Raw genomic sequence first — 27,875 nt, forward strand, 5'->3', positions numbered from 1 at the left:
TTATTTTGTTCCCTTCAACGGTGTTGCCCAGAGATGTGCCTTCTCACTGGCTGCCTCTGAGGGGTCCTCGCGATGTTGACGTTCCTAGCGCCAGCTGTCAGAAGCTAGCAGGTCGAATCGCGCTATTTTCATATTTTCTATTAATTTTTACACGCACTGATCTCTTTTGTTTTATAACCAGTTACATTTTGACCTACTGTTGGACAGACACGTGTAAAAAATTATTTTGCGTGTTCCGGAGTTATTTTATTTTCGTTACGCTAGGAATTGAAGTAGCTAAAAGTTGCTAGCTTGTTGTTAGCCACGGACAGATCTGGTGCAGACAGGTTTTTCCTCTGCAGACTGATCCTGTTGTTTGGAAGTCATTGTTCACTGGAGGAGTAGTCTAACGACCATGCGGGCTTCAAATTATTTATTAGCATTAAATAATGCTCTTCCTCTTGCATGATTTAAATAGTCTAACTTAGGGTCGTTCAGTCATTGGGACTTGCATTGCATCTTGTATGATCGCATCTGATGTTGTATGAACGGTGTAATTAGCAGCTGTCGACTCTAGTAACTGTTCATTGTCAACAAGGTTCATAATTTAAGGAAAGATGGATAAAAAATCGTTTGACATAGTTTTGGATGAGATAAAGAAGGTAAGTGCCACTTTTTGTTTGAAATTTCTATTTCAGTGTTATTGGATCACAAACTTTTCTTGCTGGGTTTATACTCAAATTATACTTAAAATTAAAATGATTGGACACTAATAGACCTCAGTCTGATTAGTTCAAATTTAAGATCAATTCCAATGTAATGGAAATTAAATTTCAGACCAACTACTAAGCAATGGTTAAGGCAAATGTTGTCAGCCTTACCATTAGCGAGGATAAGATGTATATTGGGCTAAACAGCAAACGTTTGAGAGGATATGGATGCCTTTTATCACCTGTTAAAGGGATACTTCAACATTTTGGCAAATTGGCCCATTTAGCGCAATTCCTTAGTCATTTCGAACAGCATACTTACTTTTTTTGTGAGGGCGAGCTTATCCAGAGGTGAGTCGGGGAAGGTTTTCGGGATGGACTCAATGGAAGTGAATGGTATTTTTGTTCCCCCTCGTCAAACTCATCAAATACACAATCCAACAACCCCCAAACACTTTGGTGGACACGTTATAATCCGCACATTCACTACGCTCTGAAATGTTAATGCAAAGTTTCGAGATTGAGTTGTTTATGTGAAGATTGCTAAGACGGAACTACTTACTAAACATGGCGTCTGGGCGTAGTGATTTCAAATGAAAAAATAGTTCCCAGTATTTGCTTCAGTGTCGTAACGCTACAATATTATTTGTTGGTGTTCCACAGCGTAGTGAATGTGCGGATTATAACGTGTCCACCAAAGTGTTTTGGGGTTGTTGGATTTTGTGTTTGATGAGTTTGACGAGGGGGAACAAAAATACCATTCACTTCCATTGTGTCCGTCCCGAAAACCTTCCCCGACTCGCCTCTGGATAAGCTCGCCCTCACAAAAAAAGTAAGTATGCTGTTAGAAATGACTAAGGAATTGCGCTAAATGGGCCAATTTGCCAAAATGTTGAAGTATCGCTTTAAGGATTTTGTTACTATACTTTAAGTGCAATGATCAATTCATATATTTCCATTTTTGTTTTGGAGGTGTCGGAACTGACTGCACTTCTGAATTTTGTTGTCTTCTGAGTATATGCTTAATATTAACTCATATTTGTTCATATATAATTCATTTTGCATTTTTTGTAATAAGGAGCAAGTCTGTTGCGTTTTTTTTATAAGCCATCAACATCTCAAAGGAAAAAAATGCCTTGTGTACAATGAACCTCAACTTCAAACTATGCTGACCCCTTATTCTGTGTTACAGTGTGTCCTGACTGATCAACGCATCAGAGCCATCGAGCAAGTGCATGGATACTTCTCCAGTGAGCAGGTAATCCACATAATATACTCTCGTAGTCGTTGCCAAATAGAGAAACTGTAAAGTGTCTAGTCAGTAATAAAGCTGCTGTTTTTAATTAATTTTTTTTTTTTTTTTTTTTTTGCAAAATTGATAGACAGGATTCATTCATGTTTTAAAATAGGTTTTTAAAGCATAATTTATTGACTTAAATACCTTTTGGACTTTTAAGAGCTGTATCTTCAAAGCAAAACACTGCAGCTCTTTTGTTGTTGTTAGAAATAAGGAATAAATGTGTTGAACATCTGCAGGTGATGGAAATACTGAAGTACTTCTCATGGGCAGAACCTCAGATAAAAGCTGTTAAAGCTCTCCAGCATGTAAGTATCTGTTTTTTCTGATGAGTGGAATGCCAGACACTCACATTTTTGTGTTTATATAAATCAATATCCTTGTATTTATGTAGATTTTTAAAGTTAAAGGGGCTGTACCATGCTTTTTTAGTTAGTCCAAACCCTAGGCATTAACATGGTAATAGTTTGTTTTTGGTGCTAAGGAAAAGTCATTTTGTGTGAAATAAAAGATTTTCTAGGGTCAATTCTGAAACCCGGAAGAGAAAACGCTCTGTTTCACTGAAAATCCCGCCTCTTCCCCTGTGGACAATGGTTAAAGTTTATCTTTAAAAAGTGAATTTTTCATGATACAGCCCCTTTAATGTTTGGTGGGAAAAAAGAAATCAACCCCCTCATTTGTCAGGTATGAATGTGTTACTGAATGTTATGAAACATCTTCTCCCCTCAGAAAATGGTTGCGATCCCAACCACCAAAGTTGCAAATATCCTGAACTGCTTCACGTTTTCAAAGGACAGACTGATTGTCCTGGAACTGATAGCCCTGTGAGTACCTTTTCGTTTTCAATTATCCATTTCTATTAAGTTTTCCCAGTTTTACTGATCTCCTTTTATAGCATCTCTAGTCAAATGTTGTGTAACAGTGTCACGCTGTCTGCCTTACATGGTGAAATTGTTAAGTAAATGTTTGACATTTATTGTCTATCATACAGTAACATTTCAGATGCACAGAATTACCGCCCTGTGGAGGATCTGTTTCGCATTCACCTTTCTGAGAAGAAGCGAGCTCGTAGGATACTGGAGCAAGTAAATGACCCCTTTCTAACTTTATTATCTTTCTGTTCTCTTGTGGTATATATGTCAGTATATTCTAATATCATATCTATTAAAAAAATGTTGAGTTTTGGAAACCCACTGGCCACATTAAGGAAAAAGAAGTGTGTAAACACAACACTGAAAGCTGCTGTGTGTGATCCCATCCCAGACTCTCTGGCAGTAATGCAACAGCAGTTCTCACAACCGCTCCAGCGCTCAACACAAAAGCACATTCCTCTAACAGCAATATACATACATATTTCGTTTTTGTTTCATTAGGTGTGCAAAGTTGGCTGCAAGGCTCCTATAGCCATGATCTCCTCCTGCGGGATGATACCAGGAAATCCGTATCCTAAAGGCAGACCCAGCCTGGTCACTGGCACCTTTCCTGTAAGTATGAGAAACACACCCATGCAGTTCATCTTTGTGAATGTTTTTGTCTCAATGGATCAAACCTTTGCTTCCTAACAGGGAATCCCACCAGTTAAAAAAGAAGCTGAGAAGAAAGACGACTCGAACAGTATGGAGGGAAAAGGAATTGCCTCCCGGATATTAGGTCCATTCAAACCTGTAAGCACCTCAACGGGAATAACAAGCCTGCTCCCTGCATGGTTCAATATATTACTCACACATGAGTAAGGTTTCATCTAACAGGAAACACGCATTATGTGAACTATGATTGGAAGTGCCACATGGACCCATATCAGTGTACATATTTGTGTAAGACTTTATGAAAACGCAGCTTTTGTGTTCCTATTCTGCCCTCCATTTTTTAATTCATTAAGTAAATATTGTGGTGACTATTGTGAATCCAAAACCTGATCCTCATTCAGGACTGGAATCTCTGTGTTTGTTGTTTTAAATGACCATTAATATGTTCGTGACAGACTCAACAGATGGAATAGCATTGTTGTGGAGCACTTTTTTTTTTTTTTTTTTTCCACTAATTGCTCTCTCTTCTGCTTTTCTAGTTTCCCTCTACCTACAACCCTCATCGGCCGGTTCCTTACCCGATCCCGCCGTGCCGCCCCCATGCCACCATCGCACCAAGTAAGTAACAAGGCCGTGTGTGATTCTCCTCATGAGTGGCGAGCATGTTTTATTATAACATCTGGGTCACATTGAGCTACAGTTTGTGGTGCAGTGTGTGTGTGTGTGTGACTCTTGTACGTGTGTAGTGGACACTGTTAATATTTGCAACTGCTGCTTAGGTGCGTACAACAACGCAGGCCTTGTGTCTGTGGGAGGGGTCATAACAGCCAACGTGCCCCCTCCCCCCTACAACTCCAACCACAAAGTAGCAGGTACGATTCGAAAGGAGCGCTCGCGCGCGTGTGAAAGCCAGTAGACACTCCTGGAAGCTTGCTGCCTAACTCGCTGGCATGCCGCTTTATTGTGCTGCTCCAGTTTAATGCCACTTTCAGGTGAAGAATGCGCTTTTTATTTTCACTTCTGTTGGAGCGCACTGAGTGACCAGAAAAGTTCCGCCTTTGCTTTTCATCCAGGTAGCTGGACAGAAGTCCGTTCAGTTGGGATTTGCTTTATTAGCTTGATCCACGTTGCATTTCTTTCAGCTTCATCTTTGTTGTATTTCTTTACCACCATTTTGTAGCAAGACTAAATAATGATATGCATAATTAGGTACCTTCAAACAAATGCAAATCGTAGTTAAAATGTAAATGTGTTTAATAAAATGTTGTGTTTTCTGGTCAGCCAGTGCTGAGGTGTGTATGTTTCTGGTGATTTGTAAGGATTGATTCTGGATTGCTTTGACTGGAAATTCCTTCACACTAATGGCAATAATCTTTTTTTTTTTTTTTTTTTTTTTTAATTTCCTTTCTGGAATTCTGCTTTGTGTCGGCCTTTAACATGCATCGCTTTGGATAACTTGTTTTTAGATACCAGTGTCTTATTTGTCTCGAACTTTACAATTATCCCTTCTATGGCCTTTGGGGAGATTTCTGGACATAAACAAAAAGAAACTCTTGGTTCATTTCCATTTACAAAAATCCACATGAGTATGGTGTGATCTGTATTGAAGGTTAATTCGTTGTTGACAAACCAATACGTCTTGTCGAAATTTCCCCAAAGGTACGATTAAGGATTTGTTAAAAATCTGAATAAGTTTCCGTGTAATAAGTTGCACTTATGGAGCGCTTTGGCATTTCCTCCTGTCTGGTTCTCCTCCTTATTTTTATATGTTGCTCTTCCACAATAGTTTATTGGACTTTTAACTTTTTCCATCTATATCCTGGACTGAAATCTATGTGTTCAAATAAATGACCGATCACAAAATAACCAAAATTAATCAGTCAGAGTAGCTTTTTCGGTCTGTTGAAATGTTTATCTTTCACTTTATTTTAAACACACTGTCAGATATTAATTTACAGGAATCAATAACTCTGTCTCTTTTTACTTTTAGGTTATGCAAAGCCAGGCAATCATCAGCATACCACACCGGGAGTCAACAGCGGGCCCCTCCTCATCCCACATGGGTCCACTCCTTCTACCCCCGTCCCGCCCCAGGCTTCTCCTGCTCCGCCTCCCACAACCCCCATCACTCCAGTGTTCCCCGGCATGGTGCCCGCTCACAACCCCAGCGTCCACTCGCCCTCCCCGGCTCCGTCCCCCTCCGTGATCAAAGCGGGACCGCAGACGCCGGGCGGCCACGCCACGCCCACGCCGTCGTCTGTCATTAAAGCCCACACCCCCTCGGGAACTCCCTGCGGAACTCCTGCACCCGGCGGTGGGGGCTTCTCCTCTTCCCCTTTCAGCACGCTCTCCCGGCCGGGTACTCCTGCCACCTCCCGCAGTGGCCCCGAGTCCAGTCCTATGGGCTCGGCTCAGCAGAAGGTATATCCCCAGTCTGCAGACCACCAGTCTGGACCTGCATTTCCAGGCATCCATCCACAAGCAGGTAACCCCCCCGGGTCAGTGATCCGGAGTTACACCCCCTCCGGACCGTCGTCACTCAATCCCGGATCTGTCACGCCAGTGATTCCAAGTTGTTCCACCCCGGGCCCCAGTCCCAAACCCTCCCCTCTGCACTGCGCGCAGGCTCAGGCCATGGTGGCGGGGGCCCTGAACAGACACCCGGGCGGCGGCAGCGGCAGCAACAGCCCCGTGCCGTCTGCTTTCAAGGGCACGTCTCGCTCCAGCACTCCATCTGTCAGCTCGCTCGTCGCGCCCGGCGCCGCTCAAGCGGCCCTGGCGCGTTCTCTGGGACTGTCCCACCCTGCAGGCTCTCCGCAAGTCTCCCTCTCGAGTCCGGTCGCCCTCGCCGGCCTTCAGGGACTGCCCTCCAGCCCAGCAGCCTCTCACTACCCGGGCCTTTCCCCTTTTTCCTCCCTCTCCTCGTCCCTTACTCACTCTACCATTACTTCAACCATGTCTGCAATGCCTCCCACCACCAACATGTCGAACCACCCGCCGACCTCCATTTACCCCGGTTTGACTCCAAACGCGGCCCCCGGTGGAGCCTCCCCCTTCGGTTTGGGCCTCACCTCTGCCCCCTCTATATTCCCAGGCCTCCCGCCTGGGGCTAGCCCCACTGCCTTCCCCGCGCTCGCCGTGTCGGGGGGACACGGCGCCGGGAGCCCCGTCCTGTCTTCATTCATGGGGCTGCCGGGGGCCGCCCCGGCCTCAGTGGCGTCGGTGGCGCCGCTGCAGGCGGCGGCGGTGGCTGCAGCGGCGGCCGCCGGGGTCCCGTCGTCGTCACCGGTTCTACCAGGCTTCGCATCTGCATTCAGCTCCAATTTTCAGCCCGGGTGTGTAAACATTGACTGCTCAGTATAATTTAATACAATCATCACAGTCCTCTCTGCTTTGTTGCTAAATGAGCCTAATTTAATCATAGTCATCAGAAATGTAATGCTCCTCTTATTTTCTGTCACTCCAGCCACATGTTGTAAATCTCACGAGGCCACAAGGACACTCAGAAATTCCATGAGCTTTACTCAATCATGTTACGCTTGTAAAATAGGTGGGAAAAAAAAAAGGCGAGGTTATTAATGTTTATTGATTTTCCACTTTGGTTCATATGTGATAAGTAGAACACCTGTTCGGCACAGTCCAAGGTTCATTTACTCGACTGTGCAGTGACACGGCAGGACTTCTGTTTGATTATTTCGACAGCCCATTATCCAGGTGATTATTGCGCATTAACAAGTGTTGCAATCACCTGGCAGTTTGCCTTACAGTCGTTTAAAAGAGCAGGTGGAGTCTCCTCTGCAGGAGCTGTTAGTCAAGCCTGGGAGTCACTTTTTTTATTTATTTATGGAGAACAGCTCTAAAATCTTGACACTTTAACCAAATCCACATCTACACGTGAGTTAACTTACGGAGCAAACACATACCGAGTTTAGACAGGTAATTCCATCTTATCAACACTCACTTTCGAGCATCATAGAATTAGATAACCTCTTTGATTTCTTATAATTACCAGTTAACTAATGTTGAATTTCTCCTGATAAAGCACAGAAACACTCACTTTTACACTTAAGGTATATTGCACATCTTTTCACTGCTTCAATCCAATTTTAAAGGAAAACATAATTTCTTTCAAGAAAAACCCAGACGTTGTTTAGGTTCCTTCAGTAATCTGACCGTATATCATTGCTGATGTGTGTGTTTCAGGTTGAGCGGCGGACTGCAGCCTCCAGGAAGCAGCGGTTTCCCTGGTTTGCTGTCATTCCCGGGAGTCCCGGGCTTCTCTGCCTCAGCCTCCCCTGCCGCGCTGGGCGGCCTCCACAACCCAACCATGCAGTCCGCCCTTCTGCAGGTACCCAGACACGATTCTCTGGCCAGAAATTTAAGAAAAGGCTTTTAGAATAATTGAAAAACTAACCAACAAATTAACCACCTCTCTTGTTTGTACTCTAGGCACATCCCACTTCTGGTTTGGAGAGCTTCCCTCCTCAGCCCAACAGCTTCACCAACTACGCCCCGGGCCCCGGAAACCCCTTCCCCCTCCAGCCGGGCCTGCACCCACAGCTGGGTTGGCAGTGAAGCCTCCTGCACACTTTAACACACTGAGGAAACCTTTACTTTGCCCCCTCTGGCTCGTCTTGGCCCTCGGCCGGTGCGTCAGGTGACCTTGAGGAGCGCAGGACGACAGTGTTTGGACATTGTGACTGAGCTACTTCACATTTTACTACAGGAGTAACTCACTTATATAAGGAAGTAGCTCATGGGGAAGAAGAGACATTTAAAAATTGTAAATATCAGTTGTTAGATTGTGTGAGTAGACTGTGACTGGTTTTAATGTTAGCCTGACTTGCCCAGTTTAAATCAAACCTGAATTATGAACTATAGACAAACGAAAACATGAATTCATGTTATGAATTGACTGTAACCTGATGTATTTTGTGCCCCGTCTCAGATGAAACCACATCTCGAGTGAATTTATGCCCCTAATTGTGCTATAATATAGTCTTATGAACTCTTTTCTCAATCCAATCCATTTTAAAGTGAACAAATCTTGAATACTTTTTATTCCGCTTGCTGTGTCAGGGATTGTGCGTCGTACACAAGATCACATGTTTGGCAGCTCTACACACGGTTGATTTGATGGCGTTTTCAGCGGCCGTCTGCAGTTTCCTCTCACTCACATCCTGTATGTTTACAAAGTCCTCTCTGCGGATGTGACCCTACAGTGTTCTACCAGAAATATGTGCAGATGTTTTCTAAATGCGTTAACAGTTTCTCGGTGAAGTGGAGAAATGCACGATATCACAATTTCACTTTTATTACTTTCATGCAAGTGAGACTTGTTCATTTGCACCTCAGTAGTTCTGTTCTGCACAGAGATGGTGAGGTTTTTTTTTTTTTTTTTTGACTATTAGATTATGTTTTTGTGCTTTTGCCTTTTTTTTGTGTTTATTTTTGCACCTGCTTTGTTTTTTGTTTTTTTTTTACCAGTTTTTTTGCCAGTGAACTGCTGTAGCTGTTACCGTTTCTGTAGTGTAAATGAGATGATGTCTGCCAGGCACCTCTTGAATAAAATTGCTGGAGCTGGACAGAATCTTTTTTTCTTTTCTTTAAACCTAACCAAAACAAACACTTGCATTTCATCCAGACTCGACGTACCTTGTGCTGATTATACAATAAACTCGTGATAGCGCAGTCATTAAAGTACCACACCTCAGTGTCATTTAGCGAGGTAAACAATTCAAAGTCTATTAAATATCCTCTGTTTAGATACAATACTTGTACACTGATCAAAATCACACATAGCTTGAAAAATGTATAATTTTATACATTTCTCTCTCTCTCTCTCTCTCTCTCTCTCTCTCTCTCTCTCTCTCTCTCTCTCTCTCTCTCTCTCTCTCTCTCTCTCTCTCTCTCTCTCTCTCTCTATATATATATATATATATATGTATATATGTAAGGTATTTGCAAAATGAGTTTGAAAGTTGATTTACTAAAAGCTTTTGGGTCAAATGTTTGAAAATACAAAGTAGTTTTATTGGTACTGTCCTTCACAAAAGCTAATTTTTTCATAGTTTATCATATATTCCAAGTTATATTTAGATGAAATGACTGGAAGGTAAAGACGCAGCAGCACTAATTTCAATCTTGAGAATAACGATGTAATGAGATTGTTGTCGTTTATGAATTTATGAATTTGAAGGAACTAGCAAACAGTGTGACATTGCTGATGAAGTGTTATGAAAAACAGCGCAGATGTTGAAGTTATGGTTGAAACGCTGCGTCTTAGCAGACATGACTGTGATGTGACTTTTTCCTTAGTTTAGATGCCTTGATAAGAGGTTCTCAGGTGTTCAGCCCTCATGTAGTGCTTATCACTTCATCCATAGCAATGATCAACATTCAGATAATGAGTCATGGGTCATGGCCGGGACAGCGCCCACAGCCTCAAATTTTCCGTTCAGCTCATTGTCTAATTTCTACCACTCTGTCACTTCAATAGTAATGTATTCAGCTTTATGGCTGAATTTTACATTTTTAGTCAAATATCCATGAAATGCTTCAGTTGTGTTGTATCTTGTTGTTATTTCTTCATTAAATCATCCAGTGTGTGTTTTGTTCTCATGAAAACATCTAAATGTACAACAGATTTAAAGTATGTAACGCATTTGAGATCTGTGGTTTTAGATATTCCTCATTGTTTTAGGAAGTGAAATTAGAACTTTTGCGTTGTTCCTCTCTGTGGCATTTAACAATGAAAACATCATGGAAAGTTTGTCATTCACAGACAAGATCTGATTAATTATCACATAAATATGTCTTCACTGCCTCTAAGAATGTCCAGTCATTTGACTACTGAGCTTTGTAGATGATCAACCCAGAGTGGGAGCCACACCTACACTTTGAGCTCATTATATTGCAGCCTTGCTGTTCTGAAACACGGCGCCACTTCCTACTCATTAGGACTCGAACACAAGTCAGCACTTCCACTGCTTTCAGTTGGAGTTCTTCCTCACATGGAAATGGACTCCCGGATTGAAGTCCAGAAGTCTCGAGAGGCGAGCAGAGATGATCTGATATGTGAGTTAAAAGACATTTCTGTTCTATTTTCAGCCACAATGTGAGATCATCTGTTTCCAGTTAAAATATGACTTACTACCTGCTGAGTTTGGGACTTACAGTAACCTGGGACATGTCTGCTTTTTTCAAGAAGCGGAGCTTCCGTGTGAAGTGTGAAGCTCGATTGTACTGGGAGCTCACCTGTGCTATTTACTGTAAACAGGAGCAGAGTATGACTCCATCGCCATAGAGACACAGAACACACGCCGCACAGATAAAGAGTCCCAGAAACATGTGACCGAGTGTGATCAGGTGAAAAGGCAAAGCTCCTGCGTGTAAAAGGTCCCTTAATGTTGCTGTTGACAGAGACCTCACAAGCTGTGTGCACATCATTTACATCTGTTTTCAAGTCAGGCTCGTTGTTCGGGACACAAGAGGAAGTATGGCATGTTCTGAAAGGAATTAGTCAAATGATCATATGGGGATCTTCCACTCATATATCACATTGTGAAGTGTACTTGTGGTCTTCAAAATAATCATGAGATACATTTTTTTAAACTCATGATCATGTGAATTTGTGAAATAGTGCACTTCTGTAATTGGCATTATTGCAAAACACTCTGATTCAACAGTCTGGAGACTCTGGTTATAGTTTAACGAAATGAAGCCATTTCCTATTGTGGAGGGAACTTCCTGTGGTTTGGCCTAGAAAGAAAGATTTCTTTTTCTCTGTTTTGAGTGTGACCACAAAGCAAAGGAAACATTAACCCAGGAAGCAGAGCAGCCATAAAACTGAGCCTGTTATCAAGTCAAATGTCATTCGAATTGTTTGTGGCAAAACTTTCTAAGTCAGGATCATTGGAGCTGGAAAGTACAACGCTGTGCTACACAGAGACATTTATTCGTGTGCTATATTGACAGAAGAGCTCTTCAGATCAGGTTACACGAGTAAATGTTTTTTCTGCGTTAACTCATTGTGTTTCTCTCCTTCAGCTTAAGAAGAACAAGATAAATCCATCAATCTGCATTCACATTTTTTTCGAGGACACATTTGGCTAGAATTGTTGACATGGTCTTGGTGGCATGTAAAATGATCTGCTGTGCTTTGTACTTTACACCCATAAAGTTTGGTGTAATTAGTTTACCTCTGTTCCATCAGGTGAAAGTCTTGTTCATATTTTCAACTCAGTGAATTACATTTTGTTTCTTCTTGTTTGGTTTCACGGAGCGTCACACTCAAACTTACCTGACCGTCTGTTTTCTCTGCAGCTGACCGAACCGGGTCTTTGGGATGCGTCGGCTGGTTCATCGTCATCATCTCTGGCATCTTTGCCGTCATCCTCTTTCCCATAACGATCTGGTTTTGCTTGAAGGTGAGTTAGCACTTGTTTCAAAGAGGAGAGCTGTAGTAAGTCATTTCAGGTGAGTGTGTCCTGAATGTGTGTGTTTGTTTCAGATTGTTCAGGAGTATGAGCGCGCCGTGATCTTCAGACTGGGTCGCATCACTGACAGGAAGGCTAAAGGACCAGGTTTCTATCATCAATAACTTTCAAATGTTGAAATAAAAAAAAAAGCCTTAAATTGAATGTTCTCACTTTTTTTTTGTTTCGTTTCCACAGGAATTTTCTTCATTTTGCCGTGCACCGATTCTTTTGTCAAAGTTGATTTGCGAACAGTTTCCTTTGACATCCCGCCACAAGAGGTGCGGTTTGCATAACACGAAATCTGAACAAAAACACTCTGATACATCAATATAAAAGCACTCAGAAAGACAATGATTTATTCCCTCTTCAGATCCTGACCAAGGATTCGGTCACAGTTTGTGTGGACGGCGTAGTGTACTTCAGAGTCAGTGACCCCATCGCGTCCGTGGCCAATGTGTCTAATGCCGACTTTTCCACCCGGCTGCTGGCGCAAACCACCCTCAGGAACGTGCTGGGAACGAAGAACCTCGCCGAGGTCCTGTCTGATCGGGAAGGCATCGCCCACAGCATGCAGGTACAGAATCGAAAATAAGTAAGGCTTTGTGTTTCCACAAGCACAAACCACATGTGCATGAAACGAGAAAAGCAACAACCGTGCAGATGACAGCAAACACATCGTGCATCCTGTACACTAATTCTGATTCTCATAGTGAAATCCCACACGGGCAGATCCGGGGCGACCATATTTCTCTCGGGTAAATCAGAGCAAAAGGTCTTATTTAAAGTCACAAATCAATCGAAAATGCACGTGTTGCAACTGTGTATACGTTAGATTTGAGATTTAAGGCCTCATCAGACAGCAGGTTCAAACTAGTGATCTATTTTCTGTGTGAAGAGCCTAAACTTGTAAGTATGAAATTGGGTATGATTTATGTGTTTTCCCCAAAACATAAAGTTCTAATTTCTCGTTTCCAGTCCAGCCTGGATGAGGCCACCGACAACTGGGGCATCAAGGTGGAGCGCGTGGAGATCAAAGATGTGAAGCTTCCCACTCAGCTGCAGAGAGCCATGGCCGCCGAAGCCGAGGCTGCACGAGAGGCCAGAGCCAAGGTGAAGCGCAGCGGCGCTCACAGCTCCCACCGCGGGCGCTGAGTTCTTACCGTCACACCAGGTCCTGAGCCCGCTCTCTTTGATCTCCAGGTGATCGCAGCAGAGGGCGAGATGAACGCGTCCCGCGCCCTGAAGGAGGCCTCCCTGGTGATCGCAGAGTCTCCGTCCGCCCTGCAGCTCCGCTACCTGCAGACCCTCAACACCATCGCAGCAGAGAAGAACTCCACCATCATCTTCCCCCTGCCCATGGACGTCTTGTCTCATTTCATGCGCAAGTGAAGCTTTCAGTCTGTTGATCAGGAAGAGGAGCAGATTCACATTCATTCACCACCCGCTATAAGCTAATGTATTGTTTTTTTAAGCAACATGGTTTTGAAAGCCAAACTGTAATTCAACTGCATCTGCTAGCAAATGTGATCTGAATTGGAATTGCTGTGAATATGTGTTCCTACTGTGAGATGATTTGAGTCATGCATGCTGTTAAGCTGTGAAGTATTTAGTAATCTTTTGCGTAAGCTTAAAATGTTTACATGTAATTTCCTGATTACATGTTGCTTTTTCTTTTATTTTTGAATTATCAACATTTTAAAATAAATTATTATTTTGTTACTTCACAGACGAGTGTTTGCAATTAAATAATCACATTATTTCACCTATAAACATGTTACCATTGAGTTTCACTTGATTTTACATTTGTTTGAAGTGTGCTTTAAGTTTTTTTCCAATGCAGGAATGAGCAGAACCTTCATCCTCACTACTGAATAACCAAACTCAGATCAAATAGACCCACCACAAGGACTTATGGGAATTACAGCAACTAATCCAATGGAAAGATGTCAAGAGTTCGCATTTAAATACCAACAACAACGTGATCACTTTGAAATATTTTAATACTGCTTTCTCCCCAAAAAGTACAAATGAAAGCATCAACATACTGCAGTTACATTACATTGATGAACTATTTCATTCCTTGTTGTCTAGGTCTCCTACGCTACAGTTACAATTTGACCATCACAAATCCAGAGAGAGTAAAAGAAGAGAGAGGGAGAGCGAGAAACAGCAAGGACAATAAAAACATGCTTCTATTACTCTGTCGGTGCACTAAAACACAAATCAGATAGTAAATGTATTTACATTCAGACGTACAATCAGCGCCAGAACAAACAGAATCTGGCGAACATCGTCTCCGGGCCAAACCCAAAAGAAGCCGTTTTTATCCTCCACTTATTCAGATTCAGAAACGTCAGCTTTAATAGCGCCTAAATATCAACATGGACGTTTTATAGCCTAATGAATGCAAAGACAAACCCATGTTGTTCTGTGAGGGGAGTTCAATCTAGTGCTACATTTTAAATAGCTGCTACGCAAGTGGACAGACAGGAGGTCCTATATAGCAAACAAAAGAACACGAGCGACTCGTATAAAATGCCGTCATTACATTTTTTTTTTTTTTTTTGACATTCAGCACAGAAGTGAGCCTCAAATGTCCACAGGACACATCGAAGGGTCATTACAATACCAGTTCATTTAAAAATCATAGTCCATTCAAAAAGCGAAGAATTCATTTCAGGTAAAATTTTTACGCTGTTGTCTGTAAACAATGTTTTTTTTTTGCGTTGCATCCTTGTCGACGGTAGCTTTTTGCACAGGAAGTGACCTTTGAGAGGACTCCGGGGAGTCGCCCCAGCGCGTGGGTGAAGCGTAATCCTTAACATCTGAGAACACAGTGACTTTCTGACTGCTGTAGTCCTACGGTTGATTATTATGCAAAGACATTCTCAAAAATCATCAGTGTAGGTACAAAATCAGTGACAATCAAGATACACTCCTCAAATCGTAAGCTGCAGCTGCTTAACATTCTTTTGTTTAAGAGCATTTAACCCTGTGTTCGCGCCATACAAAAAAGAAAAATCTTGAGGATCCATGAAAAGAGCAACATTTTACTTCACTATGGCCTTCAAAAATGCTGGTATAACAAGATCAATCAAAATATTTGTACAAAAAAACTTAAAAGTGCCATCTTCCATATGCTGGTAAAATGTTATATTCTGTCTTTTAAATGTGTAATTTATTATCAGGGGTGTTGCAGAAAATGAGAAGAATCTGTTCCAGGCATCAATAACAAACCTTTTCAAGCCTCCCATGCATCTATTTACCTATAAACAATATTACATCACTTGCTGAACCTAACTTGTGCCCCCATTCTCAATCAAAGCAGCGAAAACCAACACCGATTTGCTTCCGATGCGTGAACTGTAGTTTCCAAGTGCGGACTCAAAAATCCAGAAGAAAGACTGAGACCCTGAGGGTAAGTTAGTCAGAAGAATACAGTACAGGAGGCAGCGATAACTTACTGTATGCTAAAAATAATTCTCATTTTTGATATACCAGCGGTTGGTTAGTCTATTTTATACAAATGAAAAATTATCTCGGGAAATATCTTGAGACTATACAATGTTCTGTTGAGAAGTTATACAAAAGAAAAAAAAGTGAAGCATTTTTGGATGTAAATTTAGAAAGCAATTCCCTGAACAGTATATCCTTGCACTCTGTTATTCGGTGCCATTTGAAAAAAGAACTCGAGAACACGATCAAAGAAAACAGTGTGAATAAAAAAGATCCAGAATGAAGAGGTCAACAAGGTTCAGAAAGATCTACACTAATCTAGTACATCACAAAGAGGTAAAAAGAGGGTTATACTGTCTTTTTTAAAAACTTACATAGCTTATATAAATGTATCATATCATAAGACAATCCCCCTGAATGAACTTTATGCGCAGCTGTAAGCAACAGTTTGTACACTCCGGGAATAGTTTAGTCATACTTGACCCATCTTACAAATAGCAAAAATGAATATCTGATGATTTAAAAGAATCTATAAGACATCACATGTGGATATTTTAGGATTCTTGTATTCCACACAGGCTTTGTCTTTCCCAAATTCTACTTCACTAAAGCACTTGACTCACCAAGGAGCGCAAAACTGTTGCGTAAAACCGAACAAAAAGTCAGCGAATCAGCAGTTTATCTGCTGCTCTTGGGGTATGTAACTATTCCACTTGTGTCCCATTATTGACATTTTCAGTAATACAAACATCATTTATCTCAATCATGTCTCACTTCCGATAGATAGACAGAGCACAGCAAATATATTTCACATTAAAACTGGAAGACAGTCACAGTACATGCTTGCTAGGGTAGCAAAACATATGTAAGAAAGAAACGAGATCAAAACACCACGTCATCAAGAAATGGCGACGACATTTAAAACAGTGATTCCTGTGGTTACACCCCGCTCCGACTTTTGAGCTCACTGGTAGCTGTCTGGTTTGGACGACCGGCTGCGCATTCTCATTGAGGTAAAGACAAAATGGCAGACATTAGTTTTTGCAAGTTGACCTGAGAGATCAAAAGTGAAGTGTAGCTCATGTGCCGAGACGCTGTCGGAAGACCTGGCAAGAGTTTTAGAAAACGAAAGAAAATCTTTAAGGTCTTTGTATTTTGCAGTTTCAATGGCTGGGGTTCCAGAGATGGCTGTCCCACACAAGTAAAACTGTCAGCCCTAAACTCATTACAAAATGGTAAATAAACCTTCGGGACACTACGAAACATGTTTTGCTGTCATTTAGAAACAAATTCTTTATCCAAAGTCCCTTCGCAATAAATAAAGTGTTGGTCTTTCTCTGCTGGTGTGGCGGCAGGACCGAATATAAGGCGCTTTGCTGGGAAAGTTTATCCAGATAAAAAAAAAAAAAAAGAAAAGAAAAGAAAAGATAAATCCAGTTGAAAGATCATTCAGATTTCAACTCAGGATTGTATTTCATCTATCGAGATAGAATTGAGTATAACAAACACAACATAGCTTATTTTACCAAGGAAATGCACCAGAGTGTATTGGGTTCTGGTGAAGAGTGTGCTACTTTGCATCTGTATTAGTTGTACTGTAGGATGTGCTGGGCTCAAGACGACCCCTGCGGGGGAGATTTAACAACGCCGTCTTACTATCATACAGTATATACATTTCAAGACTCCGTCCTATACAAGTATAACTGTGGCCAAGAGATGAAATGCACTCGCTTGTCCGCAGGCGGATGTAACAGGATGTATGTATTTTCTGAAAACGATGAGCTGCTGCTTGTTGAAGGCATCTTCAAAGTTGAGGCCTTTGAATCTGACTCTACAGTTATGATTATTATTTTCCTCTTTATGTACAAGAAAAAAGTGATGTGTGGACAGACAAATGGAAAAAAAACAGATGAAAGAGGAAAGTGACAGAGGGAGAGTTTATCTGTGCAACGGGCTGACGCAGGTGTTGGAATTACAGCGACTTCTGTGTGAGGGCGTGCCCGGGCCGGGGGAGTAATTCTGGTTGGCCGCCGCCCGGTGCGTCGGCGTGGCCGGTCCGGGGGAGAGATTCTGATTGGCGGCGACCCTGTGGGAGGGAGAGGAGTACTGGCCCTGCTGGGGGCAGCCGTGGCAGTGAGTGGGGGAGTCGCACCCCGCCGCAGGTGAGGGGGAGAACAAGGGGGAGGAGGGGACGGGGGAGGTGGAGAAGGAGCGGTGCAGCGGCGAGGAGGCGGGGGACATGAGAGGGCTGGTCTGGAGGCGCCACAGCAGCTCCTCGTTGTTCCGACTCAGGCGTTTCTTCTCGGTGCTCTCTTTCTCCACGGACTCCTGCAGGTTTGCGTTCTCCTCTGACAGTTGCCTGATGGGAAAATGCCACAGACGAAGCCACGGATGAGCAAGTCTGATAACTGTGACGGCCACAGACAGTTTTCTCGTACTTAATCGTACTGCTGATGATTGAATGAGTCTTACCTGGACAAAGCTAAGTTCATTTCAATACGCGCTTTCATGTCTTCATTCTGCTGCTGCAGAACCTGGACTTTCTCCTCGAGGAACACGTTCTTTTGGGCCTGCTCAAAAACAGAGTAGAACCGAAGCACAATCTTTCATTCACCATACACACTGATTGTGGTGTGTTTTTGAGATGCTTTTGCGTGTGTGTGCTTTAAGTCCTTATCTCAGTAGACTGGTGAGTTATACGACTTTCCCCCATGATTTGCCGGGCTTCGTACAAACCCTGATCATTTTTATTTTCATGAATGAGAAGATTCATGTCCAAACTTTTTCTGATTGAAGGGAACGTTCGTACATAAAACTCAATGAAAGTGAAGCGTGTCACTGAAACAATCCTTTTCTGCATTCACTTCCTTTTGTGCTTTTCTTTACTTCTGCATTTCTGGTCACAAGCAGCAATTTGTTGTTGAGAAAACCCAACCCAGACACATGATCGGTACGAACACGATGTTGTGTAACCGGGAAGAGGAAAGTGAAGGTTTCATATGTGGAGCATATTAAAAGAGATTTTTGGAACTTGCTTCGGGGCAAATAGAAACAAACATCGGGCCGCGGCTGGCCTGTGGGCTGAAGTTTGGAGTCCTCAGGTTTAGAAAACGCGAGCCTTCGACATGTCAGTCTGGTCTTCTTCCAATTTGGTTTCCCGACTCAGAAGTTTGTGCGCTCCGATCATTTGCTTCAATTTGCCTGACGTCTGTTGACAAAATGATTGCTGGACTACTGCATACTTTTTAGGTCAAGAATATTAATTTGTTTCTATAACTACTGCTTCAATCATGCACACAGTTCATGAACCATTTGGAACACAGTCAAAAGTCAGTTTAATGTTTGCATGGATCAAGCGTCGTGTGAACTTGAAAGGACTTCTGATCCACATTTCCAATATGTTGCAATTTGTGCAACATCTTACAACATTTGCGCAATATAACACAGAGCCATTTCCAGTGATATCTTTGCTAATTTTTAGACTTTTTTGTAATTTTTGTGTCTTCATTTTGTAGCAACCTGTGTTTTAATGAGATAGTGAGTTGAATGTAGCGGCAAAGATGACATGAAGACGGCTTATTTGAGCCTACCACTTTCTCCAGGTCGGAGATCTTCTTCTCCTGCTGATGGATTTGCTGGTTCTTCATTTCAACAACTTCTTTTAAGCTCTTCAGGTCTTCCTCAATGTGTTGGTATGGGGCTAAAGCATCCTGCCATTTAAAAAGCAACCCCACAAGAACAGGATTAACGTGGCTTAGAAAGAGTATTTGAGGTGTTTTGTTTTTAATATCTGTATGTTCAAGCCTTCGCATCATTTACTCACAACTATCTGTTCATCTGTGCTCCTCCTCAAAGCCTCCTCAAAGCGTTTAGCTTTGTCTCTCAGACTTTGATTTTGAAACGTGAGAGTGTCCACTTGGTCCTGAATGAGAACACACACACACACACACACACACACACACACACACACACACACACACAAAATCTGAATTTAAAGCAATGCATCACAGATTTGTATTTACAAACCAAAAAATAGAGATTTTTATGGAGTCATACCTGTAGAGAAAGTCTGAGTTTGTCAAAATCCTCCTCGAGAAGAATCTTCTGCTGTTCATGAGCCTTTCTTAAATCTGAAACAGACCCAAGGGCACAAAAAAATGTTACTGCTTGGAGGAATTCAATAATTTTGAGAGCGAGTACGAGCTCTGAATTCTTACCTCTCATGGTGCGGGCGTGCTCCTCATGCAGCGTTGCCATGGTGATGTTATGCATGTCTCTGAGCTCCTGAATGGCCGCCCGATGGCTGACTGTCATCTCTTCAATCTGACACGTCCATGCAGACAAAAAAAAAAAAAAAAGCACAGTCAAGTTGTATAGCAAACAGATGTGATTTTATCCCAGGATGCACTGCTCGCACCTGCTCCTGCTGCTGTGCTCTGATCTCCTCCATCTCCGAGCGATGCTCCGCCTTGAGGTGCTCTGTCTCGGCCGAGTGGCACTTCCTGAGGCCTTCCTCCACGGCGGCCAGCTCGGCCTCCTGCTGCAGCTGCAGCTCCTGCAGTTCCCGCTCAAACGCCATCTCCAGGGCGGTTTTTTCCCGCTGGAGCCTCTCCCAATGAACCGAGTTTGATGCTGTCCATAAAATACATCGGATTAAAGGATGTTCCGCTTTGCAGAATACCCTTGTATTCTCCTGTGCTGACATATCATGACTGCACAGACCGCTGTCATGTTCTGGATTTTAATCAGTGAACCACCAGTGACCGACGGTTTTCCTTTCATATTTTTGTTAATAATACTGTAAATGATCTTCGTGAGAACACACTAAATCAACTTCTTTCAACTGAAACACATTCAGAATCGAGGGAACTTGGACAAAGATATGATGGTTTAACGGTCATACTGTAAAAGCTTACAGGAAGATGTTAGTTAATTTACTAAAAATAAATGAACGAACCAATGAAGGAATTAAGTTAAAAAAAAAAGATCTTACTCACCCATCTCTTCTTGTATCTTTTGTATTTCCAAGGTCAGTTTTCTTTGATTTTCCTCTGTAGTTTTATTCTAAAAATGAAAAAAAAAAAAAAAAAAATTAAATTAAAAAATATTCTTGCCAAAGCAGATGATCAAAACATCCTCTAAACAATTCATTCTTTTCTGGATTTAAAGGGTGTAACAGCCGCTGATGCCAAATGATCCAATTAAACTATCATAAAATGCTGCTTTAGGCTACAGGGAAGTTTTTTCTCCTACTCTGGACACTGGTTTTGCTCAGTGGCCACTGGTCTTCTAACACATTGGAACAAATCTAAATTAAGTTTCCTGCTATTTTCATACATGCAAAGCAAACTAACACTGTACAGTATGTTGAATAAGTTTGCATTTGAATGGATTCAAACTATTTATCAATGATGCAGTTATTTCCATTACAGCTTACAGTGTACAAGTGCTCAGACATGCAGAAGCCAGTAAAAAACAAATGTATTGTTAATGGACATGAGTGAATGTAAATCCAATCCAACTGTATGCTGGACCACCACTGACTGAGAGTCATAAAGCACTGCAGCCAGTCACTTTTATGGCATCGTACACCTTGAACAGGTTGATAGTGTTTTCCAGAGCAAACACAGAGACATATTACAGTCACACACACATTTTTCGAGTCACTAATTTGGCCACAAATACATTTTTAGCCAGAGCAGAGAACACAGGCGGGGGGGATTCTGCAAACTCTGCACAGAAAGGCCCTCAAACCAGGATAGTGGTGACAGAAGAGTGCTGACCACAACAGCCAAAAAGATTCGTTCTGTTTTTATGAACTTTAACTGTGATTTTTTTTTTTTATATATTACCTTTGACTATTCTATAATTTTGTTTTTGGACAAATTTGGAAGTTTGTTTTGAGCTGATATCATTCAATTTCAATATTTAAGAGAAGTAGTAGTATTTCTGTACCTCTTCACGTTTATGAATAGTGGTTGTTGTAACTAGTAGAATCCAGCAGAGGGAGCACCACCAAACCCAACTTGGGCCTCCACTGACATCAGTCCTGGGTCTTATATCTGCACTGTGGGCCGCAGCTCTCAGACAGTGACCGTAAAGAAGCCAGACAGTCCCTCGGCAGTCTGGCAGCGGTATTATCGCTACAGCACCTCAGAGGCTGAATCATTCTATCAGACAGCGAACTGGATGAAACCAGCTTCGTGACACACTGAACTCCAGTCTACCTTTTCCACAGTCACAATTACTCGTGCTCATCATGCCGCTGCTCAGTGACAATGCTGTGAATCCAGGTGTTGAATACTGTATGTGTGCCTGCCGTCAGTCTGTGTCGTGAAACAAGCTCAGGCTGGAGACGCAGAGCTCCAGGCTCGGTGCTGTAAATGTACATGGGTGCAATGATTCTTCTCATTGTCAATCATCTTTTTTTTTTTTTTTCTTTTGTTATTATGAGTCACACAAAACCTTGGTTGGTTGAAATATGGATTGCAGTCTTGTACATTTGCATACCGTTGCATTTATGACACTGTTTCTGCACCGTGTTTTTTCCAGCTTGCTCTACCTTAAGGCAGTAATGCTGAGTGGTGATGATGAAAGCTTCCAGGCCGAGGGAAGTCTTCCTCAGTTCATCCCTCAGAGCTTTTAGCTGCCTCTCCTGCTGTTCGCAGCGTCCCTGAAGCCGCTGAACCTAAAGTGACAAATAATGAAACAGAATGGAGCATAACAGCGCGCGCTCCGAGTGGCGCTGCAGTTTTTTTCTCTCCTTCTTTTCAATAACTCACCTCCTCCTTTTGCTCCTGCTTCTCCCTCTCCTCTGCTTGCCTCTCTCTCTCTTTCTCCTGGGCCTCCTCTTTCTCTCTTTGCAGGTTCTCCTGTTGTTCTTGCTGCATCCTCAGAGGGGCCACCCGGCGAGGCGAGCCCGAGGGAACCGACCCCCGCACCGCTGCTGCCGGCCGCTGTCCAGACTGGACTGCAGATTTAGAAATAAAAAAAACATCAACAACAAATATCTGAAATGATACTGAAGACTGTTAAAGGAAAAAAAAAAAAAACCATACACAAAGACCCAAAATGTTTAAATGACATTAGTATCATAGGCTGTCTCACACATGTCATTAATTAGTGATGTGCTCATTCTGGGATATATCTAGATCTAATAACGCAACTGATGAGGTTTAAATCAGAGGAAGATCCGACCTGATCTATTGCTAATGACTGTCTTCACATGACAAATGACTTTAGGTTAATTGAATCTCTTCTGCAGAGGAAGCCCCGGGTCTGTGCTTAAGCTGGTGTTCCTCATGATGGGGCCATCCACACTGACGCATGAGATTGTTATCAAATAATGATTGGGCTCAATCGATAATCGTCTGCGGACACTGCTGCAGTATGTGCTTGTATTATTTTCGGTGCGTGCATGTGAAAACATTGTGCTGTATTACAGTAACAGCTTCATCCACTGGTAATGAAGGCAATTCAAAGGACAGACAATCAAGAACAAGCCATTTTTCCTTCCAGGGGCAACAACCATTAACTTGTCATTGACACACAGGCAAGCCGATTAACCTCGGCGTGAGTCACCATGTCGTATAATGCAACCACACTGTCTACCAGACCAGGAACCCGCACCACAGAGCAACTAAAGTCACGAATTTCCCTTAAAATTCACATATGCTGACAAATTGGCCTATTTGCTTAAAAAAACCACACACACACACACACCAAATGAAACCTCTGCAGTTTTAAATCACCTGCCAGACACATCATTCAGGCCTATTGAAGCATAAGAGAGCGGTCTCCATGGCAACGTGAGGCTGGGCTTGGGGTGCAGGGTCCCAGGTAATGAGTGAAGAATCAGTTAGATGGAGGTTGGGGGTGAAAAGGGGGATAAAATGAGGGGAGTGCTCCGGAGGAAAACAGAGAAGTGTTGAGCGGCAATGAATTCACTAAGGGGCAGGTAGAGGACGCGCGCGTGTGTGTGTGTGTGTGTGTGTGTGTGTGTGTGTGTGTGTATGGGGGGTGAAAAACAGACAATAAATGATTTATAAAAGCAACATAAGAAGTAATTTAACAGCTAAATGTATAAAATCAACACACTAACAAAGCCAAATAAGGATTTCCCATTCCTTACTTCTGGTAAATAACATCTTTTTTCAGGCACACACACACACACACACACACACACACACACACACACGCAACGATGCCCTCACATAACAAGACATCTGTAGGTTCTACTTGAAAGGTTAGAGAGAGGATAGTGAATACCAAATGAGCTTAAACGGGCGAGTGTGAAGGCAGCATGCAGATGATAGCACAGGGCTTGAGGGAATGACGAATAACGATGCAAGAAACAAGGGGGAAGGCGATGGCAGACTGGTATAAACCTTAAGTGTGTGTCATTAAAGGTACTCAGGCTGAGGTATTCATGAGGTGGATGTCAGTCTCGTTACAAAGCAGCGCTATTTCGCTGGTGCAGAGCAGCACTCTCCGTATTTTCCAGTCTTAGTAAACAAAAGAAAGTGCTAAATCACAGAGAATTGCGGTGAATAGATTTTTTTTTTTTAACTGTGTGGGAGAAGATAAGATCTAGGATGAACAAATGTAAGACAGCAGAGGTTCTGTGAGGAGACTGAGGCCTGAGGAGATCTGCAGAAGCACGGGAAAGCTGCTCGACCATCGCAAGGAAATTAAACACACAGCGGGTGCGATTGTGAGAAAGACTTTCAGTGACTCAGTGAGTGATGCCCTTCATGTTCTGACCGGAGGAATTATCTGTTCCAGGAGAAAATCCTGATCTATTTCGGTGTTCTGGGGCCAAGACGTTGAGCTGATGCTTTCATTTTAGCGAAGCTTACAGAGGAGGCTTGATAGAATCATGGATTCCAAAAACTTAAAAGCATAAATCATGCTGGGAATACGCATCCCAAGGTTTCACAGATCAACAACAAACATAAACTATTACAACGTCCCTTTGTTTCATCTTCTTGTCAAATTCACTGAAAACATTATTAACCTGTGTGATTCACCTCAAATGTCAGTGTTCATATTGTTATGGCTGATTGGTGTGTGTTCAAGTCATGATGGGAAAAAAAAAAAACAGACTTACCCGGGGACTGAGGTTTAGGAGGAACGACTGCCAGCCTCTTCGGTGAGGATGGGAGGGAACGTGTGACCTCTGAACTCTTCTGAAACTCCTTTCTGCCGACTGTGAGGAGACAGAAACCAGAGAAACCACAACTGAGATGGGAGAACGATCAGCTTTAAAAAAAAAAAAAAACAAATATTAAAGTAACATTTGGTAGATTCATTATGATAGAGAAACTCCACCACATGTAGACTCGAAGCATCAAAGTAACCATCATTCCCTCTCTCTCTCTCTCTCTCTTTCCTTCCAGTTCATTGCTGATTTTTCTCTTTTCCTAACTTTTTCAATCTTTCTGTTGCGCTTCTGCTTTCATCTCCAGCTATCTCCCCTCCTGCTGGGGAGTATAACTATGTCCCCCAGGACTGCGGGTCAAAGAGAGGCAGAGCGCACCGGGTGAGATGTGCCCATCACCTCCTCGCTCTTTGTGTCATGGCGCACTTTGTAGTCAAGACATGCAACAATCAGGAGCCCAGAATATTTTATTAATGTTGTTCCTCGCTTCTCGCACATTTTCTCTTGTGTTTCAATCTGTTGCGGAGTTGGGTAAGAGAGTGGGTGTGCGGCAAGTAACTGGATTTGAAACAATTAAGATGTGTTATGCATAAACTAAAAAAAAAATGACAAAAGATGGAGAGGGGAAAGGAAAAAAAAAGGTGTTGTGCACAGGAAAATATGAGGTTAGCAAGGAGTCTGGAGTGGAGCAGAGAGCGGAGGGGGAGAGAGGCCTCGAAAAGAAGCTAATTAGTCCTATTATGGGAAAGAAGCCTCTGATCCTGAACAAATCCCCATATAACCCTAGAGAGATCCTTCAGGTCTGCAGAGACACTGTGTGCGTGTGTGTTTTCGCTGTGTGTTCACTTGGTGCATCCATGCAAATGTGGCTCTCAGTGACTTATTACCACCCCACTGCCACAATACTCCAGTGTACAGGCTCTAACACCCAGTGGGACATCCGTCCGTCTTCCATCCCTGCTTCATTCAGACTGAGGTCGCAGGTGGGAAGGAAAGGTACACTCTGGACAGGTCGCCAGTCTACTGCAGGGCTAATGCAAAGAGGCAGGCAAAAACACCCAAGACTGTGGGAAGAAGCCAGAAAAACCTCACCCAGACAAGGAGAACATGCAAACTCCACGCCGCCCGGCAGCTAACTAACCACTGCTCCACTGGGTCGCCCCAGAGAGACTGTTAAATGATGCATGAGCTATTGACGTGTGGAAAATCAAACGGCCAGCTCATGCTGCCATCCCTTGTGCAGCTGATTAATTTTGCCTGCTGCATTTTCCACTGACACCTCCTCGCACACACGGCCATACTGCCTCGCTGCACGGCAAGCGGAGTCTCAGTCTGGATCGTAGTCGACGTTCGGTACAGAACACTATCCTGCCTTCCTTTTGAAGGCTTCACCTGCTCTGTTTCTGGAAACCAGAGCAAGAATCTCTGTAGGGTTTAGAATTTAGGATCCAATACTTAAATGTTCAATTGCAAAAATTAACTTAAATAAAAAAAAAAGAAAGAAAGAAAGAAAAGAAAAACACGAGATGAGATGCAAAAGGTTGTGCAGGACCTATAGTTTGACAGACAAGCTCTTCAATAATTATTGATAGCTCAGATTCAAAATCACCTCAGGGCACACACACTTACACAAATGTTCAACATGCTATGACACTGTCTGCATCCACGATACACAACGAGATGAGAATCCTTTTTGCAGCTGCACTGACAACGGCATCATCTGATTGATGTTGGTGTGATACTACAGAGAAACTGATATTAAATCATTGTGTGAAAATATAACGGCCTGTGATTTGCACCGCCACTGGTATGCTTGTGATATTAGCATGAAATATATCAGGTGTGACCCGAGAAAACCATCAGCATTAATTAACACGTGGGAAACAAAACGTTTGGTGCATTCTCCTGCACTTATCCATGGGGTGCTGCCTTCATGAGCTGGGAGAGGTACACTACAATAAAATGACTGAAGCAGACACTTAAAAGTCACTTTCAGCCCTCTGTACCCATAATGCAGCTTGGCATATTCTCTAAGTGATTTACTAAATGAAGTCAAGTGCTCAAGTGTTGAGTTAGTGCCTTTCAGCAATTCTAAAAATTACTTTCAACAACCCCTGAGAGCGGGATCGTGTGCTCAGTTAGCTTATGAAGCTAATAAGGAAGGCAAAATGTGCAGAGTGTCTTCTATCAGAATGTTCTCTGTGTTGATATGTTTTACACTGCGCACGGTGTTTGTCTTGGGCGCTCACATATGTGAAAACAGCATGTAGCAACTGTCCACAATCTGTTTCTGTTGGATAAATCCTTTCTACTCATATGTACAGGGACCAGATTTGTATGGGAATTATTTTGTTCTTGTGTACACGACACTAGGATTTGGGGTGGATTTTTCTTTTTGTTTTTTTTTCCCAGCAGTGACTTAAATTTGACAGTGTAGAAAATATGCACAGCCAAATGAGAGAGAATTCTTTTTTTGTAGCTGCTGTTTGAAGACAACGGGCTCTGTTCGAGGCCGTCTTCTGCTGACCTCCGGGGGAGCTCCTCGGCTGGGGCGGCAGGTAGCGCCGGGGCAGGGCCGGGGTGGACGGCGGCTGCAGGCTGCTGCTGCGACATGGTGCCACTCTCTGGTGATCTGCCGGCGCGGTGCTGGTGGTCACTCTGTGAAGAGGAGGCTCTTCACTCACACTCAGGCCTAGAGGAGGAAATAAAAAGGAAAAAATGAAAAAAAGAGTTGAGCTTTTATTTCCAAACAGTTCTGTTTTTCTTTTTTTTCATCTCTATGCTTGCAGTCAGGTAACCAGCCGAGATTTCATCTCAAACATATCTACATCACCATCTCTTCTTTTTGCAGCCAATCTTTTACTGATTTTTTCTCCCCCTTTCCGTCTGATAGGGATGTGCTGCGGCCAAATCTAGACTCACTGGTGTGAGAAATGGTTTCTAACCTCTGGGTCAAACTCTCAATCTTTTTTTTCCTCACTTGAATCATCACACTTATTGCACAAAACGCACACAAACACACACTCACACACATACAAACACACACAGAAGCAGATCCACATTCACTCTAATGTGTTTGCAGCGGGAAACACCGAAGAAGATTGTTCACCCTAAACCTTTATTGCAGCTATAATCCCTCAAAAGACAAGTGGATCGTTTGCCCACTTGTGAGTACACACTCGCTCACATCCTGCTCACCGCGCCGTCTCTGATCAATAACGACATAATGGATTACCTGCACCTCTACACCTCCTCTGTGTCACAAAC

The 27,875-nt window shown here is 42.8% G+C and overlaps 3 protein-coding genes and 1 long non-coding RNA gene across 5 annotated transcripts in view; 2 read left to right on the forward strand and 2 right to left on the reverse strand.

The window, feature by feature from the left end:
- Positions 1-74: 74 nt before the first annotated feature.
- proser1 (proline and serine rich 1) lies at positions 75-9,101 on the forward strand. Of its 2 annotated transcripts, XM_030101792.1 has the most exons (12): positions 75-641; positions 1,882-1,947; positions 2,226-2,294; positions 2,716-2,810; positions 2,978-3,071; positions 3,360-3,470; positions 3,552-3,650; positions 4,052-4,130; positions 4,292-4,384; positions 5,503-6,847; positions 7,716-7,860; positions 7,962-9,101. In XM_030101792.1, the coding sequence occupies exons 1-12, from the start codon at positions 597-599 to the stop codon at positions 8,085-8,087; spliced, it is 2,367 nt and encodes a 788-aa protein (XP_029957652.1). In that variant the 5' UTR covers positions 75-596; the 3' UTR covers positions 8,088-9,101. The 2 variants fall into 2 exon arrangements, with proteins under 2 accessions (XP_029957652.1, XP_029957653.1); XM_030101793.1 differs by lacking the exon at positions 4,292-4,384.
- LOC115396062 (uncharacterized) lies at positions 8,281-14,128 on the reverse strand. Its single transcript, XR_003932347.1, has 3 exons — positions 14,118-14,128; positions 11,820-11,829; positions 8,281-8,354 (listed from the first exon to the last, which is right to left on the reverse strand). It is a non-coding gene; the product is annotated as an uncharacterized LOC115396062 (long non-coding RNA).
- stoml3b (stomatin (EPB72)-like 3b) lies at positions 10,408-13,748 on the forward strand. Its single transcript, XM_030101807.1, has 7 exons — positions 10,408-10,589; positions 11,838-11,941; positions 12,025-12,097; positions 12,188-12,270; positions 12,363-12,566; positions 12,968-13,102; positions 13,193-13,748. Exons 1-7 carry the CDS (start codon positions 10,526-10,528, stop codon positions 13,379-13,381), a joined length of 852 nt encoding a protein of 283 aa, XP_029957667.1. The 5' UTR covers positions 10,408-10,525; the 3' UTR covers positions 13,382-13,748.
- A 3,229-nt stretch (positions 14,129-17,357) lies between the features above and the next one.
- mtus2a (microtubule associated tumor suppressor candidate 2a) overlaps positions 17,358-27,875 on the reverse strand; it is a 28,299-nt gene continuing 17,781 nt past the window's right edge. The window contains exons 4-15 of the mRNA XM_030101820.1: positions 27,136-27,300; positions 24,558-24,656; positions 22,231-22,418; positions 22,011-22,136; positions 20,446-20,512; positions 19,866-20,080; positions 19,666-19,771; positions 19,505-19,578; positions 19,272-19,370; positions 19,039-19,158; positions 17,921-18,021; positions 17,358-17,807 (exon numbers count right to left, since the gene is read on the reverse strand). Coding sequence (XP_029957680.1) covers positions 17,387-17,807; positions 17,921-18,021; positions 19,039-19,158; positions 19,272-19,370; positions 19,505-19,578; positions 19,666-19,771; positions 19,866-20,080; positions 20,446-20,512; positions 22,011-22,136; positions 22,231-22,418; positions 24,558-24,656; positions 27,136-27,300 — 1,781 coding nt within the window. The 3' untranslated portion in view covers positions 17,358-17,386. The remainder of the gene's footprint in view (positions 17,808-17,920; positions 18,022-19,038; positions 19,159-19,271; positions 19,371-19,504; positions 19,579-19,665; positions 19,772-19,865; positions 20,081-20,445; positions 20,513-22,010; positions 22,137-22,230; positions 22,419-24,557; positions 24,657-27,135; positions 27,301-27,875) is intronic.

Source organism: Salarias fasciatus, chromosome 10 (assembly GCF_902148845.1).
Source record: "Salarias fasciatus chromosome 10, fSalaFa1.1, whole genome shotgun sequence".
Taxonomy (NCBI): Eukaryota; Metazoa; Chordata; class Actinopteri; order Blenniiformes; family Blenniidae; genus Salarias; species Salarias fasciatus.

What these genes read in the sequence shown, in the direction of transcription:
- proser1 (XM_030101792.1), top strand. Translation starts at nt 597, where the DNA reads ATGGATAAAAAATCGTTTGACATAGTTTTGGATGAGATAAAGAAG. An exon ending in AGCTCCAATTTTCAGCCCGG is followed by an intron (nt 6,848 to 7,715) that starts GTGTGTAAACAT and finishes TGTGTGTTTCAG; the next exon opens with GTTGAGCGGCGGACTGCAGC. An exon ending in TGCAGTCCGCCCTTCTGCAG is followed by an intron (nt 7,861 to 7,961) that starts GTACCCAGACAC and finishes TTTGTACTCTAG; the next exon opens with GCACATCCCACTTCTGGTTT.
- stoml3b (XM_030101807.1), top strand. Translation starts at nt 10,526, where the DNA reads ATGGAAATGGACTCCCGGATTGAAGTCCAGAAGTCTCGAGAGGCGAGC. An exon ending in GAGCAGAGATGATCTGATAT is followed by an intron (nt 10,590 to 11,837) that starts GTGAGTTAAAAG and finishes TTTTCTCTGCAG; the next exon opens with CTGACCGAACCGGGTCTTTG. An exon ending in CAGGAAGGCTAAAGGACCAG is followed by an intron (nt 12,098 to 12,187) that starts GTTTCTATCATC and finishes TCGTTTCCACAG; the next exon opens with GAATTTTCTTCATTTTGCCG.